The 18,384-nt window shown below is 36.9% G+C and overlaps 2 protein-coding genes across 6 annotated transcripts; one reads left to right on the top strand and one right to left on the bottom strand.

The window, feature by feature from the left end:
- Positions 1 to 82: 82 nt before the first annotated feature.
- Positions 83 to 18,107, bottom strand: EIF2AK1 (eukaryotic translation initiation factor 2 alpha kinase 1). Of its 5 annotated transcripts, none has more exons than XM_083800365.1 (16): positions 17,967 to 18,107; positions 17,581 to 17,633; positions 17,342 to 17,500; positions 14,250 to 14,386; positions 13,438 to 13,469; positions 12,860 to 12,959; positions 12,232 to 12,312; positions 11,729 to 11,828; positions 10,126 to 10,177; positions 9,054 to 9,423; positions 8,672 to 8,783; positions 6,647 to 6,753; positions 1,691 to 1,817; positions 1,492 to 1,571; positions 762 to 995; positions 83 to 275 (listed from the first exon to the last, which is right to left on the bottom strand). In XM_083800365.1, the coding sequence occupies exons 3-16, from the start codon at positions 17,382 to 17,384 to the stop codon at positions 153 to 155; spliced, it is 1,698 nt and encodes a 565-aa protein (XP_083656491.1). In that variant the 5' UTR covers positions 17,385 to 17,500; positions 17,581 to 17,633; positions 17,967 to 18,107; the 3' UTR covers positions 83 to 152. The 5 variants fall into 5 exon arrangements, with proteins under 5 accessions (XP_083656491.1, XP_083656490.1, XP_083656488.1 ...); XM_083800364.1 differs by having other exon boundaries at positions 17,581 to 17,636; positions 17,967 to 18,106; XM_083800362.1 differs by lacking the exon at positions 17,581 to 17,633 and having other exon boundaries at positions 17,967 to 18,101.
- Positions 1,824 to 6,640, top strand: ANKRD61 (ankyrin repeat domain 61). The gene has a single exon (XM_083800397.1). It carries the CDS (start codon positions 4,866 to 4,868, stop codon positions 5,697 to 5,699), a length of 834 nt encoding a protein of 277 aa, XP_083656523.1. The 5' UTR covers positions 1,824 to 4,865; the 3' UTR covers positions 5,700 to 6,640.
- Positions 18,108 to 18,384: the final 277 nt, after the last annotated feature.

Genomic DNA, 18,384 nt, shown 5'->3' on the forward strand with positions numbered 1-18,384 from the left:
AACTTGGAATCCTTTCTGTTGATGGAAAATTTCCCTTAGCAAAACAATTAAGGCCTTTAAAGAACAGACAAGACAATCAAAATGCATTGAAATACTTTATGTAAAAAAAGTTTTATACAATTTAATATACAATAGTTTTGTTCTTCCTGTACTTAAACTGGAGAACCTAGGCTCATATGTTCATCTTGTTCATTAGAAAGGCGTCTTAATTTCTCTTTCAATTTTTCTATTTCTTCCTCTTGCTGTCTCAACTTCTGCTGTAGATTATAAATAACCTGAAATTAAGAGTTTATTTCATTTATATACAGGCAAGCATAAAGCCTTACTAATTTATTTGTGTCTGTACTGGATTGTGAACAAGATTCATTCTGCAGCACCAGAGGTATTAGGGTATTTGATATTACAAATTGAAAAAAACTGGCTCAAGGAAAGGGAAAATAAAGATTCTGCAGAGTTGACAGAAAGCTTCAAAAACTCTTATGACATTTACCTCAAGTGGTATGTAAATGAAGTGTCCAGTCTTAATTAAATTACATATGCCTAATGACCACTTGTCTACTTTAAGAGACCAGAAACAGGGGCCTAAATACTGTCAGGGGGAAAAAAAAATAAAAAAAATCAATCACACAGTCCTCTTAAGTTATTTGAAAAATAAATATACAGGCACAGTAGAGGCAGAGAAACTAAGGGGATCATTATAAAGCACTTTTCTTTCTATATTCCTTTATCCTGCAAAGGCTGAGGTTATTGGCATAACTTACATGTTCTGTGGTATGAAATAATTCACTTTCACGAAGCTGAGCGGCAGTTGGTCTTTCTGTAGATAGCTGACTGGTGAGAAGCTTAACATACTTGGCTTGAACAGGCCATTTTTTGTAGAAGGTATGAGGAATGTGGCCATTCCTCAAGTGTGTAAGAACTTCTGCTCTTTCCATTTCTGTTCCAAACGGCTGGAAGAGTTCTAGCAGGATAACACCCAAGCTATACATGTCTGACTGGAAAAGGGATGAGGAAAAAGGTCTGGGATAATCCTTATTTTAAATGACTTACTAGATTTCTGCTAAGTTTCACAATATGAAAAGGTTTTGTTATAAAGTTACATGGCACTACTAAAGCAACTCAAATTCAAATCTATACAGATTCTTCAAGATGAACCTAGAAATGCAAATTTTGCATTTAGCAGCTTAGTTGAAATTTGTTTCAGCAAGAAAATGAGAAGAGAGATTTACCAGCTATGATGCATAGGTGAGGGGCTTGTTTTATTCCTATAATCCAATTCTAAGTACACCTTACAGAAATCAGTAATTTCACCGTAAGGCTCTTTTCAGATAAATGGTGCTATTAAAATTAAATACATAATTTTTGAAAAATTACATTTCAGGTTCCACAGATAGACACAAGGTGTAACATCAGACAATCTGAATATCAGTGCTTAATTAGGTAATATTTAACAGCATTTAATTGGCTTCATAGAAAAAAAAAAATCCCTACCTTGAAATCATAGTCAGATCCCTGCAGTTGTTCTGGTGAGGCATAGAGGCAAGTCCCCACACCTGAAGTATGCGTCAGGCCTTTAAAAAGTCAGTTCAGACTTAACTCAGGGTTACCATTTCATTTAAGAATTTAGTATTAATGTTTTTAATATGACATAAACTTAAATACTGAAACCTAAAAAGATTTCTGCTCTTACCATTTATCCTTTCTGTGTGAATCTTCATCATCCTATCTGCATCATCCGAAAGAAGGTCTTTGCATGCTAATCCAAAATCTCCTATTTTAACACAATGATCTGATCCATGTAGAAAGATATTTCTGGGCTATAAAATGAGACAGTATGAAGTCTTACACAAACCTATACATAGGATTACAATGTATTCAGCTGTTTCAAAATCTGTAACATCCATTCAGAGGGATAATGATTATTTAATAACTTCTGTTAGTGAGAGAAAAAAATAGACTATCAAATTATGTGTTAACAAGCACTGGTTGGACAGAAAGACCACACATGAAGGACCTAGGGAAAAGTAAAGAAAGCAAAACTGGAAAAACAAAGATTTAGTGAAAAGACAAAGTACTTTTTTCTTCTCGTCAAGAAATGGAAATTTGCAGAACAGTAATCTTAACAGGCAAGAATGCACAGCAAATTAGACCAACTAACGCAGCAGGAAGGACTGAGATCTTTGGGCTAGGCATAGCATGAAACAGATGTACTTTTCTGTATGACAAGCACAGCTGCAACATGCTACTTTGTTCCAGGAAAGTTGCTAAGAAAGTAAGTGCTGAGAGGCTGCTAAGTAGGGAATGCTGACTGGAAAAACTGAAATAGTTTTATCTGTGTGTTTTGGCTGTATAAGCACTAAGCAGACATGTTAGTGCTATGTGTCTAGGAAAAAGAAATACTTGCCACATGAAAGAAAACGTAATATCAAATAAAAGTTTTTACTTAGTCTCTGCAGCACAGAATTTCTGAACTTAGGTACACTTCTATGATAAATGAAAACAGTGTTGCTTAGTACAGATTTTTTTCCTACTAAATAAAATGAACACTGGCAAGAAAGCAAATGGAACAGAAGACTTTTTCCATTCTTAACCTTTCACTGCTTTTATAGTGCGTTTAAAAGGTTACACTGAATAATAAGGTTACTTCAAAGCTACTCTCGAACCAGACATCCCACAACATCACAAACAATGACACTGCTTAAGTGATGGATTCCAAATCTTTTATTTCCAACTATGGATTTTCATTACAAAAACTACAAGTCCCTTGTCTACAAACAATATGATCAAGAGAGACAGTAGAGAGACTGGCCACTCTCTACGTTTGCTGCGTTCTCCTGGGGACAGAGGAAATGCTGTGAAGAGCTATATGAAGTAATAATGGAAGATGACAACGCTTAAAGCTTTACTATCTGATCACTCTGACAGCGAAACAGTGACTGCTTGGGGAGGACCCTTAACTCATAGACCTGCTCTCCCTCCAGGTAACCATTTGATCGGGATTATAATTTATGTTTAAATAATCTTGTAGATTTAAGAAATCCCACTGTTTTTTTCCTAATGAAAAAAATCATTAAAAAACATTTGATGGTTGTGGCTTCTAATGAAAACAGACTCCTAAATCTTAGTAAAATTGAAGTCACAGGACTTGCAGGCACAAGTATTACTTTGGGGAAAATGGATCTCCAACACATCACAACAGGGGCCTTCCACATCTCACATTTCTTTGAAGGAGTCAGTGGGCCTCTAGTTACCAGCAATCCAGTTGAACTCATTTATATTAATTTCAAAAAGATATTTGTCCAGACCCTCGCTGAACTCAACTGTAGTGAAGTTAGAGGGAAGGTCCCCCCAGATAAGTAACTAGTTTAAAGACTTAAAAGAAACAATAAATAGTCAGCTTTCAAGGTGAAGGATATCAACTGATTTTTTTTTTTATGAATTTGTGCTGGGAGCTATGCTGAACAACATACTTGTAAATGATTCAGAAAAAGGAGGGTGAGTGGTGAGATGACAAAGTTTACCAGCTGTACTGTATTATTCAATGAAATAACGATGAGGTCTGAATGCAAAGAACTGTAGAAGGATCTTGCGATTCTTAACAGGCAGGGAGTACAGTGACGAAAGGAATTCAGTGCAAATAAGCATTAAAATTAAAATGTAAATGAAAGGAAAAGCAATCCCAATTTTATATGGGCAACAACTGTCTCTGAGCTGACTGTTACCGCTCAAGAGTGGTAACAGACAACTCCAAAAATGGCAAATTGATGTTCATCATCATTCTATAAAGCAAATTGTACATTACCAACTAAGGGGGGATATAAAGAAGAAAACATCATATGATACTATATGAATTAATACGCTACCATCTTCAATACCGTCTACAGTTCTGAGCCTCCCATCTCAAAAAGCCCATAGAGCTGGAAAAATGTGCAGAGATGGTTCACATGAATGCTGAAAATTTGGAATGGCTTCCATTCAAGGAATCACTAAATATAAAGCACAAGACAAACTGTCAGGTTTAAAACAGATCTATTAAATCATGCATGGAATGGAAAAAGTGAGTAGGAAACACTACTCAGTAATTAATATAAACACAAACTATAACCAGAGGTAGTATCTGTTGACTCAGAGTCATATCATTGTTGAATACACTTCTTATGCTGAAAACTGCCTCGTTACAATAGATTTTTAAATAACATTTTCTAAGCTGAAAATAGAGAAGAGGCAAGAAGAACTAGCTGATGAAGACATCTATAGCAAATCTGTCCAAGAAGCTGCTAAATTTTGTTGATTTACAACCCAAATCTGACGACAGAACTGACCTATAACAAGCTGTAATCCACACGTCCTGAAGCCCAAGCACTGTATCACAGACATGATGGTTCTGCCTGCTTATGCTTCTCCTATGAGCTTCAGTGACCTGAAGCTGAACTATGATGACTCATTTATCATCCTATAAAACTGGGAAATAGAGGAACTCAAGGCATAACATCATTTTATGCATTCCTGCTGGGCACACAGAAGCTGTGGTTAGCAAAAATGAATTAATGACCTAACTTCTGTTAGGTTGCTAATGACCTAACTTCTGTTAGGTCATAGCAACCCATAAAATGTGTTCTGACAACTAACGTTTTGCAACCTGTTACAATGCTCTGCCCTACCAGTCCAAAAGTATTTTAAATTAAAAAAAAACTGAAACTGTGTTTTGTATTGCAGAAATAACAAGAGGCTACACAGCACTTCATCTCGTACTAAATTTGCCTAGTACTTATAGAGCTGGGACATCCACTTCAGGCAAATTTCAGAGAGATCAGCAAACTTGACAGCATATTACAGAAAAGTGTCTCTGTATCTTGCACACTGTAATGTACCAGACAGATCCTGAAATGAGTAATTACAAATATGACCATCTGCTACATTCAGGCCAGCAGTCTGATGAGGCCTTTCCACCTATACGCATTCTTTTTGAGTATTGTCTCAACATAAAGGACACTGCCAAGTCTGACTGGACACCTCTTCACATAGCTGCAGGATCACTAAACACTGAGGAAATAGCAGCTTTAATCGCACGTGGAGCAAATATTAATTCTGCTATTCCAACTTGTGGGAGAACTGCCCTTCACATTGCAGTGTGTGCAGCATCATCTAAAGCAAGCAGAATTTTAGGTGTCAACACAGATTGCATCCATTTACTGTTAAGTAACGGAGCCAGCGTAAATATCGAAGATCGTGAAGGACGAACAGCTATTCACGAGGCCTGCTCAGGTGGCAGAAAGGAAATAGTTGATCTCCTGTTAGAGTATAAGGCAGACATGAATATTTTAACAAGAGATGGACAATCTCCACTCTTCTCATTTCTTCAGCGCAGACCAAATTTGAAAGATACAGCACTGTTGAACAAGTTGCTGGGATTCTCCTATCCATTGAAGTTAACAGATAATCAAGGACAACTACCCACTGGACTTCTGTTCCCAGAATTCCAAGCACTTAAAGACTTCCTTTTAACATTATCACAGAAGTTACTGTCCCTGCAGGATATCTGCAAAATCACTGTTAGAAGAATGTATGGCGAAAACAACAAGCATTGGCTCAAAAATAGGCTTCCAGTAACTGTATGGAATTCTTTATACAGCTACCAGGAGTTTGGAAAATACAGCCATGACGACGCTAAACAGGAAAGCAAACTGAAAAACTGTTAACCCAGAAACAGCCCATAGAAAATTAAAATTGATCCAGAATGAAGATTAATATTGTGTGTCGTTTTTAGGTCGTTCCACGTTCTCTTATGTGGAATGTTAATAACTACGATAATATTTACAGTAATTTCCTCATACAGGTATCATCTCAGGTGCAGAGAACCTTTGAAGGAAGCAGCACAGAATACACATTCACATCATTTTTAATCAATTCCATGAGTTTAAACTGGTGTGTGTGTGTGTGTATGACAAGATGTATTCTACCTATGTTTCACATTTAAGCCAGCAAGTCAAAGCTGTTGTTATGATTAGAGTTCCAAAAAACTACAGAGGAACATAAAATGGACATCTATTCTAATCCATTCAAAGTGTATTTTTCTAAGTCTGATCTTCACTACATTTAACATGAATGAAAACAAACTTTTCATTCCTTCACTGAAGTCACCTACAATTTCAGTCCCTTACATTTGATAACAACCATTTTGAAAAACAGCAGTTATTTGCAATTGAGGAAAAATTATCAAAAAATAAGCAATAATTTGAACTTATTTTCAAAAGCTAACTGATTTGCTGTTAGCAAATTGAGGAGAACTCAAAGGTCTTTGCTTATTTTTATAGTTACCTAAAAGAGTGCTTTTCAGGTAATTTAGCTCCTACCCTGTTTAAGGAAGGACCAAATAAAACCAATCTGTCCATCCCTGTTTAGGACAAGACAATGGCTTCACAAAACATTTCCAAAGCTTAATCAGAATTTACTTTAAGTAATTGAGAAATATAGTAAAGAAAACATGGTAATGGTATAGAGGAGACAATTTATTTTTCATATATAATATAGCTAAATTCTTAAGAGCCCAGGTCCTCTCAAATTAACCATGAAGTTGCTTTCATCCTCCCATCATGTAAGCTATCTTCATTTTCTTTAACCTCAAGTGATAATTCAGTGAACTTACTTTAATGTCTCGATGCATCACTCCCATGCTGTGGATATAGCACACTCCTTCTAATAGCTCCTGAAAAATTTTCATTGTCCAGTTGACATCCACAAGATGGTATGGACCTTAAAAGAATTTTAAATCTGTATTATTTCAGCTAATTTTGCTGACTGATTTTAGTTTATGATACTATGCATTGCTGAAATTAGTTTATTTATGAAAAAAAAAAAGAATAGAATGAACACAGTTTAAAGAATGAAATTTCCCATAGTTCTCCTAAGAGGGTATTTTGAAACAGTAGAAAGTCACTCAGCTCAAAATTCAGAAGGGGACATGAATGCATCTGCATGAAAAGATTTTTCCAAACCCCATCATAACTATTAGATTAAAAATTTAACAATCACAGACTTGAAAGTAACTATCCCCACTGTTTGTATATTTGACTCCGATTTGAATTCTGCTAGGCCCCAGTAATGACTGGAAGTTGTGGTTTCCATAAATTAATCACAACTTTTGTAAAACTGTACTTACTTGTTCTGGATTAAGAGACCCATGAACTTAATTAAAACCAAAACAATGATATTCTTATCACTCTCCAAGAGGATCAGAATGGTATATGAAAATGAAAAGAACAACAGGTTATTGTCTTCCTTACAACATAAATGACGGAGCTTGAAAATCAAGGAAAACGCATAAGAATCTCTTGAACTGTGAAACACTGATGGACTTTTCTTACTGTTATCTGCCTGACCACAGCATCAGAGATGACTGACATCTGATTACTCTTCACTGCGCACCTTTTGTTCTAGTCCCACCTCTCTTCTTTCTTACTACTTCCCCCTCTCTCTCAGAGTTTTCTGCTCTCACACAAAAAAAATCTTGTTCCTTTAATCTCTTTCTACTGTGTTTTCCTGAACTCTTCACTTCCATGCAACTCATAGATTGAAACGTAAAATACAGTTCTAGATAAAACCATAACAATTTGCACGATAGTATGCTGTCTGTATTAAACTGCAATATTCCTTTTTGGATCCTTCTGCAGTTGTGCTCCCCTCTGAAATTCCCAAACCTTCTCCGTCTGCTGCTGTCCTACATAGACTTAACAATGTAATTGTTTTTACCATTTCCCAAACTATTATTTTATTAAACTGCATTGACTTCCTACTTTAATGACCCAGATCTAACGTCTGCTGCTACTTTCAACACTCACCATTGTCTCCCTCTTGGGTTTCTATTTCTCAATCTCTAACCTATAACATTCACTTTTTCTCTCCTGTCACTTGTGGAAAGTTTGTGAAAATGGCATTTTGCAAGGCCAATGCCCTAGCAATTCTGTCATTCCTAGAAGAGAAAAGTCATCTCTTAAGCCTATGAAAGCTATAAAGACTATGATTACAGGAGACATTAGGGAAAGTCAGCTGATGGGGAAAAACAGTTAGCTGCTAAACCTCATTCCATGACTAAACGGAACAACAGATTTACCTGAGTAGTGATTTAACTAAGATTAAAAGTTAGGCTTTTTTTAGACCAATGGCAATTAGCTTTAAGAACAAACTTGAAAGCTTTTACGTATGTTTTAACTTGTCTGGAACAGTAGATGCATTTATGTTTTCCCCAGCAGATAAATTAGCCTGCGTGGAGCTCTGTTTTGTAGCAGCTAGACTGCTACCAAAAAGTAAAAATTCAATTATTTAAACAGCTTACTGAGAAAGAGCAAATTCTCTCATTAAAAAATTCTATTCCAAACAAGTAGTAGTGTCCATGCACAGATCCCTCCAGGTAGCAACTATGCCTCAGGCATACATTCACTCTTCTTTGATGAGTGTCTAAAACTCATGAACTTAAATCTCTTTTACCAACACATAACATTAAAGGTTCAATACTAGCAGCTACTAAATGAAGTGAATAAATAATCTAATTAAGAAGATCCGTATTATAAACTGCTGAATTAAAACATTAAATCATGTAAATGGACTTTCAATTAGGACAAAATAAATATTTGCTTTATGATATGTAAATTTTAAAAACAGTGATGAATCTTACTGGCAGTTTCCTCTGTTCTCTCACTGTATTTTTTATTACGGTCAACAATCCAATCCCATAAGGATAGTTCACACAGTTGCATCTGTATATGAAGCATCAAACGATACTCCACCTAACAGAAAAATAACAGTCCATAATTTTGCCAGTGTCATAGGACCAGTATTTCCTTACTTATTTTCTCTAAAAAGTAATAAAAACTAAATTTATTTTAGATATAAATTTAAGTTACAAGTAAAACTTTTCTATAATTTTGGTTCCTTTAGCAGTCATTTTCTTTTTTAAATTTATCATTATAAATCATTTCTATGTTTATCAAATTCTACTTTATAGTCATCATTAAACCAGACAGTAGCTAAGTATATCTAAAGAGAAAGGCATTTACCTCAAACTCTCCACAGAGAGCTACATCGTTCTTGGAGCATTCTTCAGTGCAGGACTTACTTTCAGTGCTAACATCTAGATCCAGACTACAACGAGGTCCATGTGATGAATGATTTTTAAAATCAGTTGACCCACTGTCAACATTACTTACAGAGTCTTCTTGTACTTCTAGGGGTAATTCACATCCATTTGGTTTCATACATTCTTTACTACTACTGTTAGTAAAATCATTCTTTACATCCATGTTCTGCACTGATTCACTATCCAGATTTCTAAGACAGGTACTGTCACGGGACTTTTCTTCTTGTGAAGTAAGGTCAGCAAAGATAATTGAACTACCACTTCCCATGCTCTGAATGCGACAGTGATTACTGAAAAGGATAAAGGGAGGGAAATCAAAATATGTACCATTTTATGCCATCTATTTGTGATACACCATTCTGAAAACTTTATTTTTTATTGTGAACTGCATTCCAGAGTAAAAGTTCATCTGCTTCGCCACATAAAACTTTATGTAACTGGCACTGTAGGTTCTAGCCTTTTGTACCTTCCCTCAGCACAGATTTTTTGACAGCTGACCCAGACAGCTCATAGGTACACACAGTCCTAGGTCACAGCATTTACTGGGCAGAAGTACGATGATCCATTCCTTCTCAGTTAGGAAGTTACGCTATAAGATACCTCATTGGACTCTGTTTCTTTATGAAAAGGGCCAAATCAATACTTCTGAGAAACAAAAGGCCACTTTGCTCTAATAAGACTTCACAGTATAAATCAGTGTTGGTGAATACTACAGAACTTTTGAAGTAAACTTGAAGCTCAGTTCAACACTCAGACACTCTGAAATTGAGGGATCCAAGGAAGGCAGGAGAATCCAGCAACATTCTTCAGCTCATACAACCAGAAGAGAAACAATGACAAGGATAACTAATACTTATTCTTTGTTATAATTTGGAAATAAAAAATACTTGTGCAATACATGCTGAATTCTGTACTGTTTTAATGTTATTTAAAAACAAAAGTCTTTCTGTTAAAGACAAATTAATGTTATTATTGAGATGTATAATACTTACTTGCCGCTCTCTTGCTCCAAAGATAACGACTGCAACTTCAATATTGTCTTATCTATTGGATGAAAAGATAAATGGTATTTTACAAAACAAAACATGCAGATGGGTACTGCAAATTAACATTTAATCTATATCATCTTACTGAACTTAACTTCATTATCTGCAGCTCTCTCTCTCTCTCTCTCTGCTAATGCAAAAGCCATCTTAGTCTACTAGGAAACTCAGTAATTTGTTTTTCATTCTTCTTTATAGGAAAGGAAAATGTTATAAGCAATCACTGAAAATGTTGTACTGTGTTTCCTTACATTCACCCAGATTTAATTAATAACTTAGCCAATTCAAAATCAGGGCTTATAATGTGTACGATAATACACAGTTAAAGAAGCAACTCCATAAGACACCACCTTTTGCATCACCTTGCTGCTGTTTTGAAAACACCTGAAATAATTTTCATTAAAATTTCTTATTTATATGAATAACTAATTTGTTTTAGCACACACAGGTTTCAAAAGCAAATATGAAATACCCATCCTGTAAGCCAAAGAAAAACATTAAGAACCACAATACCCACATGTAGATCTAGTTATATATTAACATTATTGACATTAAATTCTTGTAAAGTACTCCTAGCACTAAAGATGCATCCTTCAACATTCTCAGTATCGCGGTTAAAATCTCTTGTCTGTTTTACTATACCATCAACTTCCTATGCATTTTCTTTAGTGCTTAAGGCTGACTGGGCATCAATCCACTGACTTGGAAGGCAATAAGGTCATATAGAGGATAAGCAAACCTCCCACTAAGAGAGGATCAAAAGATTTAACTGCTAAAGGCATTCCGGAAGAGAATGAAAAAGAAAAGTGACCAACAGATTAGGGTTTGAAAAGGACCAAAGGACAAAGTGTGGAAAGAGCTGAGAATAGAGAAACTGGGAAAAAAACAAAAAAAAAGAGGGGGAAGGAAGGTCACCAGGGAAGAATGTGTAAAATGAACATAAAAGTAGAAAAATTCTCAACAGCTACAGATAATAGCTGATGCCCACACACAAAAAACAAAACCAAACAGATTCCTCTGTCACTGCAGAACTATGAAACTCGATTTGTCAAATTTAAAAACTCTCCTGCAGAAAGCAAAATAAGTTTTTATTTTTTCCCTTCCCATTAAAGTATTTCCAGTCTCTTACCTAACAAACTTTTTTTTTCTCCTATTCACCCCTTTTCTCACGGTAGCTGAAATGGTTAATTCCCAAGTATTCGTTCTTCTCCTTGTTAACTCAACTAGTTTTTGCACTAAGAGGTTTTCATTGCATTCCACTGAAATTCACCCAGCTTTAAAATCCTCCTCAAATACTACCAGAAGAGAAGCTAGTAATTCCACACTTCCATATTTATCATTATCATCATTTGTTATTCATCAAATAACACAAGCAAGACTGAAGCGCACAGAGGGACATAAAGACCTGGTGGTCATCTTTAGTTGCTTTGTTGGTGTTTTAAGGAGGAAAAAAAAAAAAACACGGGAATTTTATCAGAGAAGTACTCTCCTGCAAATAATAGTACAAAGGTTATACATAGGATGCAAGAATTGCACAATATGCTGTACTTTCCTTTTGGGCATAAAGTTTGAACATGTTCCATCCAAGCAGTGTGATAGCCCACAATATTAGGATGCTGCAGTCCAGCCAGCACTTTAACTTCTCGTAGTACCTAACGGGACCAAGAAGAAACAGTCTGTGTTCTTTATTCTGAGTGCTTAGTAAACCCGAATAGTAACAAAAAAAAATAGTTTCTGATAGAAAAAAAAATAGATAAAATTATTACAAAAACTGAGGAGATTTGGAAGCTTTAAAACAAATTAAGATTTTTTTTTGAAGGGATGACCAAATTCAAGTTAATATACTCCTATTAATGGACTTAAACACCTCTTAATTACTTTTTTTCTATCAGGTACTGATAGGGTCAAGTCTTTGGAAACACAATACTAAATGTATAACAAATGCTATTAATATTTTTGATGTTTTGAGAAATATTAACGGCATTACTAAATTAAATTGAAATCAGTTAGAGGAGACACAGAGTTAGAACAGAGACAAACCAGGATAAATGATACCTTCATGCAATCTCTTCTTGTAGCCTTCTTAATATTGATTTTTTTAATAGCATAGAACTGACCATCTAACTTGTTTCTGACCTGAAAACAATTGTAATATGACAAAATTAGATCTTAACGTGTTTAGATTAATAAGTTATTAAATCCTATAGAACCAACCATTTTCTAGTAATTAGTTTCTGCACTCTATTTGAATAACCTCTCACTTGTATCAGAAAGTAGCTATCTAAGATGAGGATACTATACTTTTACCATATTTCAGGCCTGCAAACATCTAATCCAATCTTTTTGAAATACATATCTCTGTATCTGCCTTTCCATCAGTTAAAAAAAAAAAAAAGCTGACAGGTACTGAAAACTGCCTGATCAGGTTCTCAATAAATCTGAGAGACCACAACAGTCATTTATATATGGCACATACCAGATGGGAAGCTTTAGGCTGGCTGTATGCTACAAGTGTTCAGTACAATTCAACATTAGGTTGAACAACTTACATCCAAATTAAGGTTGCTTTCTTTTCAAGCAGCCACAACTGGAACATTGGGATATGAAGATTAAACAGCAAATCTAAATTTGAAAGAAAAACTAGCTATAAAGTGGTAAGTTATAAATGGAAGGTAAAGAATACCTTGAATACTTGACCATATCCTCCTTTTCCTAGTCTTGCAATCTCATCAAATTCATTCAAGTATCGTGAAGTCTGTGCTTCCAAGAGAACTTCTTTTCCCCTATTCAAAAAAGTTAGGCTGCATTAAACTAAATTGAAACTTTTAAGGAAGGTATTATATATGCTACAGGTATAGACAATCTAAAAATACTGTCTACATTATGAAAAGAAGAGAAAAAGAATCCTTTGGCACTGCCATACTGTATACTGAAAACCAGGAGACTGCAACAGCATGCACGTGGGCAGTTACGGTAAGAAGAACCTACGTGCTACACATACATACCCCGAGTTAATGTAAGTATTCAAATGATTTAAGTTTATTCCTGAAAAATTTGTTTTCGTATGGCCACCCTAACCATGAGGGTTGTATTGAAAAAGGAATTTCCATCAGATCGTTCTGAGAGAGTTTGGAAAAATTATAATTTTTTTCCATGTTTCAGAGAGGAAACATGAAAAGCAGTATTAATTAAATTAAGAGTGAAGCACAGAACTTTAGGGAGGGTGTTGTTAAATATCATTTAAATGCTTTGAATACATACCCAATTGCATGAGAATCTCCATTATCCAGTTCCTGTGAAACAACAAAATCCAACATAAAAACATGCCACAGAGTGACAGGTCTACCATGCCATCAGCACAAACAGCTAAATGAAAACAGTAACTAAAACTATGCTCTTAAAAGAAAATGAGGTTACAGATAGCCTTTCATTCTGCAGAGAGCTTCACCAAATTAAAGTATTATTCTCCCACCAGTAATCTGCTAACATCCCTTTACTGGAGAGATTATTGTCCTTCAAAGTTCTGCTGGCAAACAGGATAAAATGAAGGCTCTAAAATGTGCTTAAGACAACATTAACTAGCTTAGTTGAAGTAGCTAGGTAAGCAAACTAGTCTGATTCAGCCTGAAGCCTATTATGCAGTATATAAAATTATGCCCACCATTAATATTAATCCATTATAATAAACAAGGGTGTTAACACAAACAACTGGAACAGTTAGAAGTTGTAATGGATGCCGGTCTATCATTGGAAAAAAAAGAGAAAAAGCTGTAGCAATAGAACACTTAGAACACTTTGCCTGTGTTTAAAAGAAAAAAAAAAATCACTTTTTAAAAAGAATTAGGATTTAATAAGGAATGAAATATTGCTGGCTTCAAAAGCATTGTTTTGCACCTGTAAATCCAGAATGTGTCATCCCACACAGAAAAGGCAGAACTGGAATACCATTTTGTATAATTATTGAAAACATCCAATCCAATACTAAAAGAACCCCAAAACAAAAGCTTCTTTGGATGCAATGATGTGTTAATTCCTTAATGCAGAGGTTGCCAAACAAATTTAACAAAGCTTACCCCATTAAGTACTTGTCGATTAGCTGCTTTCATTAGTTCAGTAATGGCTCTATTATGCTGCAGTCTTACAGTACTAAATTCATCACAGAAGGCAAAAGGGGAGAGCAACCCTGTTCTTGTGAAAGCCTGACGAAGTACTGTACAGAGGAACAGAGAGAAAGGTCACATTAAACGAAGCCTGCCAATAACCACTTGTTTTTTAAATGAGAAAACTTTATTTGAAAGATAGCACATCTGAAAAACTGAACATTCAGTCGCTCTTATTCTAATGCCCTTTCCCATACTCTTAGCAATAAAAACTAATTAAGACCAAACTAGAGCTGCTGGGGGGGAAATCCGTTTGCATAATGCAGTCATTTGCCATGCCTTTCATGGCATCTCCTTTCTCACCTCAGTAGATGAATTATACAAACATCCACCCGTTCACTTACTTGTCACCTCTAGACTAATTTTGCTTCGTAAAAAGAAATTCAAAGCATGTTTACAAGTATGAGGATGTGTTTATAATAAAAAGTGGTATTGTCAAGACTTTCTAATTCCCACACAAGCTCACACATTTGTGCATGTACTTGCAGTAAAGCATCACCCCTGACAAAGTACTGCATATTTCACAGTCTGAGTTAAACACTGCTGTGGCGGAAAGAAAACTAACAAATACTGGAGATGGGTGCAGCTGTAAAGACACTATGAAAAAGATTTAGAAGTTTCCTGCTCCGGCAGGGGGATTAGACTGGATGATCTTTCAAGGTCCCTTCCAATCCCTAACATATTGTGATTCTCTGTTCCAAGGTCTTAAACTTGCTTGTAAGATTTCTCTAAGATGTTTCTTTAGTATGGATATTTCAAAATCAGCCCATTATCTCTTAATGTACATAAAATTTACTGAAAGCAAACCTGTAAGGAATCAGGAATTTTGCTACACAATCCTTATGGACACAGTTACATACAGCAGGAAAGTGGGGGGGGGGGAATGGGGCTGGGATCTAACCATGCCAACATGAATATGCCAACCAAAACCACAGAACAGATAATGATTACTGCAATATGTATTTCTTTTATTAATCGGGTTTATCCCACTTGGGCAACCAGTTTAAACTATACCAATGGAGGAATGTAATCTGCCATGGAAGTACACAGGGAAATCAAGCAGCTCCATACCTTGGAAAGTGCCTGATCCCTGGTCACTGCAGGGACATGGGAATAACCACATCTTGCCCAAGGCCCCTGGGTCAATAAGGGGGACGGTGAGAAGTTCAAGTATTCAACAATCCTTTATTAGCTTCAATAAACCCACCAAGGTAATTCTAAGATGCTTCAAGTCTTCCTACTGGCAGAGCTGTCAGTTATTAGAAAACACACACAGATCCTTGGTCACTCTAGGGCAGAGATGGCAACACTGTCTCTCTCATGGTGCTTGTGACTGAACCAGCAAAATAAAGTTCTGATTAGACTCAACTTCTGGATAATTTAGTTTAGTGTTTCTAATAATTATTTAACATATCACTAAGTAGATAAGTATATGGTTAACGGTGAAATACTTCTATCAGGTAAGAATTCAGTGTTTCCACAATCCATTTTTTCTTCCTCCTCTCCAATTTAACAAATTCTTTTAAAATTATTTTAATTTTTGACATGATAGAGTAGATATGACATATCAGTATAGGGCAGCCTATAATTCTATAGGTATAGGCCAACCTAATCCTTTATCAAACAGGTAGATACAGGATTTCAAAATAGGTCTGTCTATGTCTTTATAGAGATAAAATTATTTTTTCCCCCCTAAACATTATTTAACATACCATAAAGTAAATAAGTATAATGATTCTACTGCTCTAAAATCCAGCACCCCTTCCTCTAATCCAAATGTTTCTAAGAAATACGTTGTCTTCATTTACGATAAATTTATTGTGGATATTGGTACCAGTATAGGACAATTTTACTTTTCTAAGGTAAATTCTGCTTTTAGAACAGTGAAGATCCAATCTTTACAATCGTTTCTTTACTTTTCCTTGAGCTATCATGAAGCAGACAGGTACAGGCTGGCCAATTTAGTCTAGTCTACTACTAGACCTTTATAGGTCTAGGCCACATAAGCCTTTATAGGTTAACTTCATAGGTTTTAACCTATATAGGTTTAACATTCACAGGTTAAAAATTCAAATGTCTTAATTTATCTTGTATCATAAATCAGGCATATCAGTATAGGCTGACCATACCCATACAGGGCAACCTATACGTCTTATGGAAAGTTACTTTTTTGTTGTTGCTGTGTTTCTCTCCTAAAACAAGGAATTTGCTTCTTTTGTTTTTGACAGGTATTTTTGCTTTTGATAAAGATATAGTAAGACCTGGGGCCAAACATCTACATCACACTTCAAGAATGAAAGAGTGACAGTTGTCTGTTATTACTGGATGCTAGAAATGGCTTCAAATATAAGCAATATATTATGGCTATTTTTGTTTTCTATGATTACACAGAATAAGGAAAAAAAGCTTAGATTGTTTCTCAAATGCAGTAAGCATATGTTTAATTAAACAAAAACACCTAAGATACGCCATATGACAAAAAGCTAGATTTCAGGAGAGACACCTCACACCTAAGATGCAAGGTCCAGGGTTACGTCAAAGGATTCTACTGGAAAATAAGACTTCCAAAACTATTTACTCTGATTTTCATAGAACAAAATTTGACAGATGTAGTGAAGACTACGTCACAGCTATTTCTTGATAAATATTTATGGTAAATCCCACTTTTATCTGTGTTTTTAAAATCATATTTCACGTTTCCACTAAGTGTAGTCTCTTTTTAAAAAATTACCTTGCTACCCTTCCTGTGATGCAGCTCTCACGATTTAGCTGAAGCAGAACTGTCTGTTCCTTGTACCAGCAACAACAACATTTGCTTACTATTTTTGAAAACAACACAGGTCCTCAGCCCCCATCAAAGCTGATTCATGGCATACAGCCTCTTTTCAGTACTAGTCCTGTCGCTTCATGGGACAAGACCTACAGCTTTTTACTGATATTCCACTGTAATCCTCCACAGAAGATTCAGGTATATATGGCAGTAAGAAAGCACTACTCTTACTAACTTCGGAACAAACACCTCGAATGAACAGGGTTGTGCGTGTACATGTGGCAGAGATGCTCCAGCAGCGACACAAGCAACAGCTGGTTTTGTATGGTCGAGGTGAAGTTTACAAACTTCTGTGACCCATTTGCAACTCGCAGTTCTGCTGGCACATCTGATTCTGGAAAAGGAAAACCAGAAGAAGGAATTTAGAACTGATTATATTCCGAGTTACCAAAAAATAAACACACAAATACCCACCTGCCTTCCACAGCTTTAACACAACCCTGGCTCACAAAAAGGCACACGAGCTGCTGCTGAGCGAGAAGGTTAAGATGCTAATTAGGAACCTAATTATAATTAATTTTTATAAGTGTCTATATAACAAAGTAACCGGAGAAGACGAGGCTCCCCGGGGGCGGCCCAGCTCCCGCAGCGGTCGCGGCCCTGCCCGCTCTTGCATCACCCCCCGCGGCCACCGCTTCCTCAGAGCTGAGGGGAAGGGAGCGAGGCGCCCATTTTACCTCCTCCTCACTCAGGGAGCCGGGGCCCCACCGGCACCCTCAGAAAACGGGGGAGAAACGGGGAAACCTCCTTCCTTCCCCACAGCCCCCGGGGCTCCCCTCACGGCCGCCAGCCCCGCTTACCGTCAAAGCGCGGCTCCGGGCTCTCCTCAGGGAACTCGATGGCGGGCGGCGGCAGCGAGTGGGGGACCCCGGCCCTCGGTGGGGTCCTGGGCAGCCGCCCCGGGCGTCCCTCACCCCGCCACATGCCGGGTGCCGGGGTCGGGGCCTTTTCACCCCGAGCCAACGGCGCCTTCGCGGCCGCCTCCGTGTGGGCGGGCCCGGGGGCTGGGCCAGCGGTTTATGGCCGCTCTTTGAGCATAGAGCAATAAAACGTTAATTGAGGGGGGGCGATAAATCGGAGAGAGGTAAATACAGCCCGGAAGGCAGAGCCGGGCGGGAAAGCTACGGCCGAGGAAGGGGCCGGGCTTTTGGCCCCGCGGGGAGGATCGGGGGGCTCCCCGCCAGCAGCGGGGCCCCCTGACCTCCGCGCCGGGCTCGG

The sequence above is a fragment of the Anser anser genome, assembly GCF_964211835.1.
Source record: "Anser anser genome assembly, chromosome: 15".
NCBI lineage: Eukaryota > Metazoa > Chordata > Aves > Anseriformes > Anatidae > Anser > Anser anser.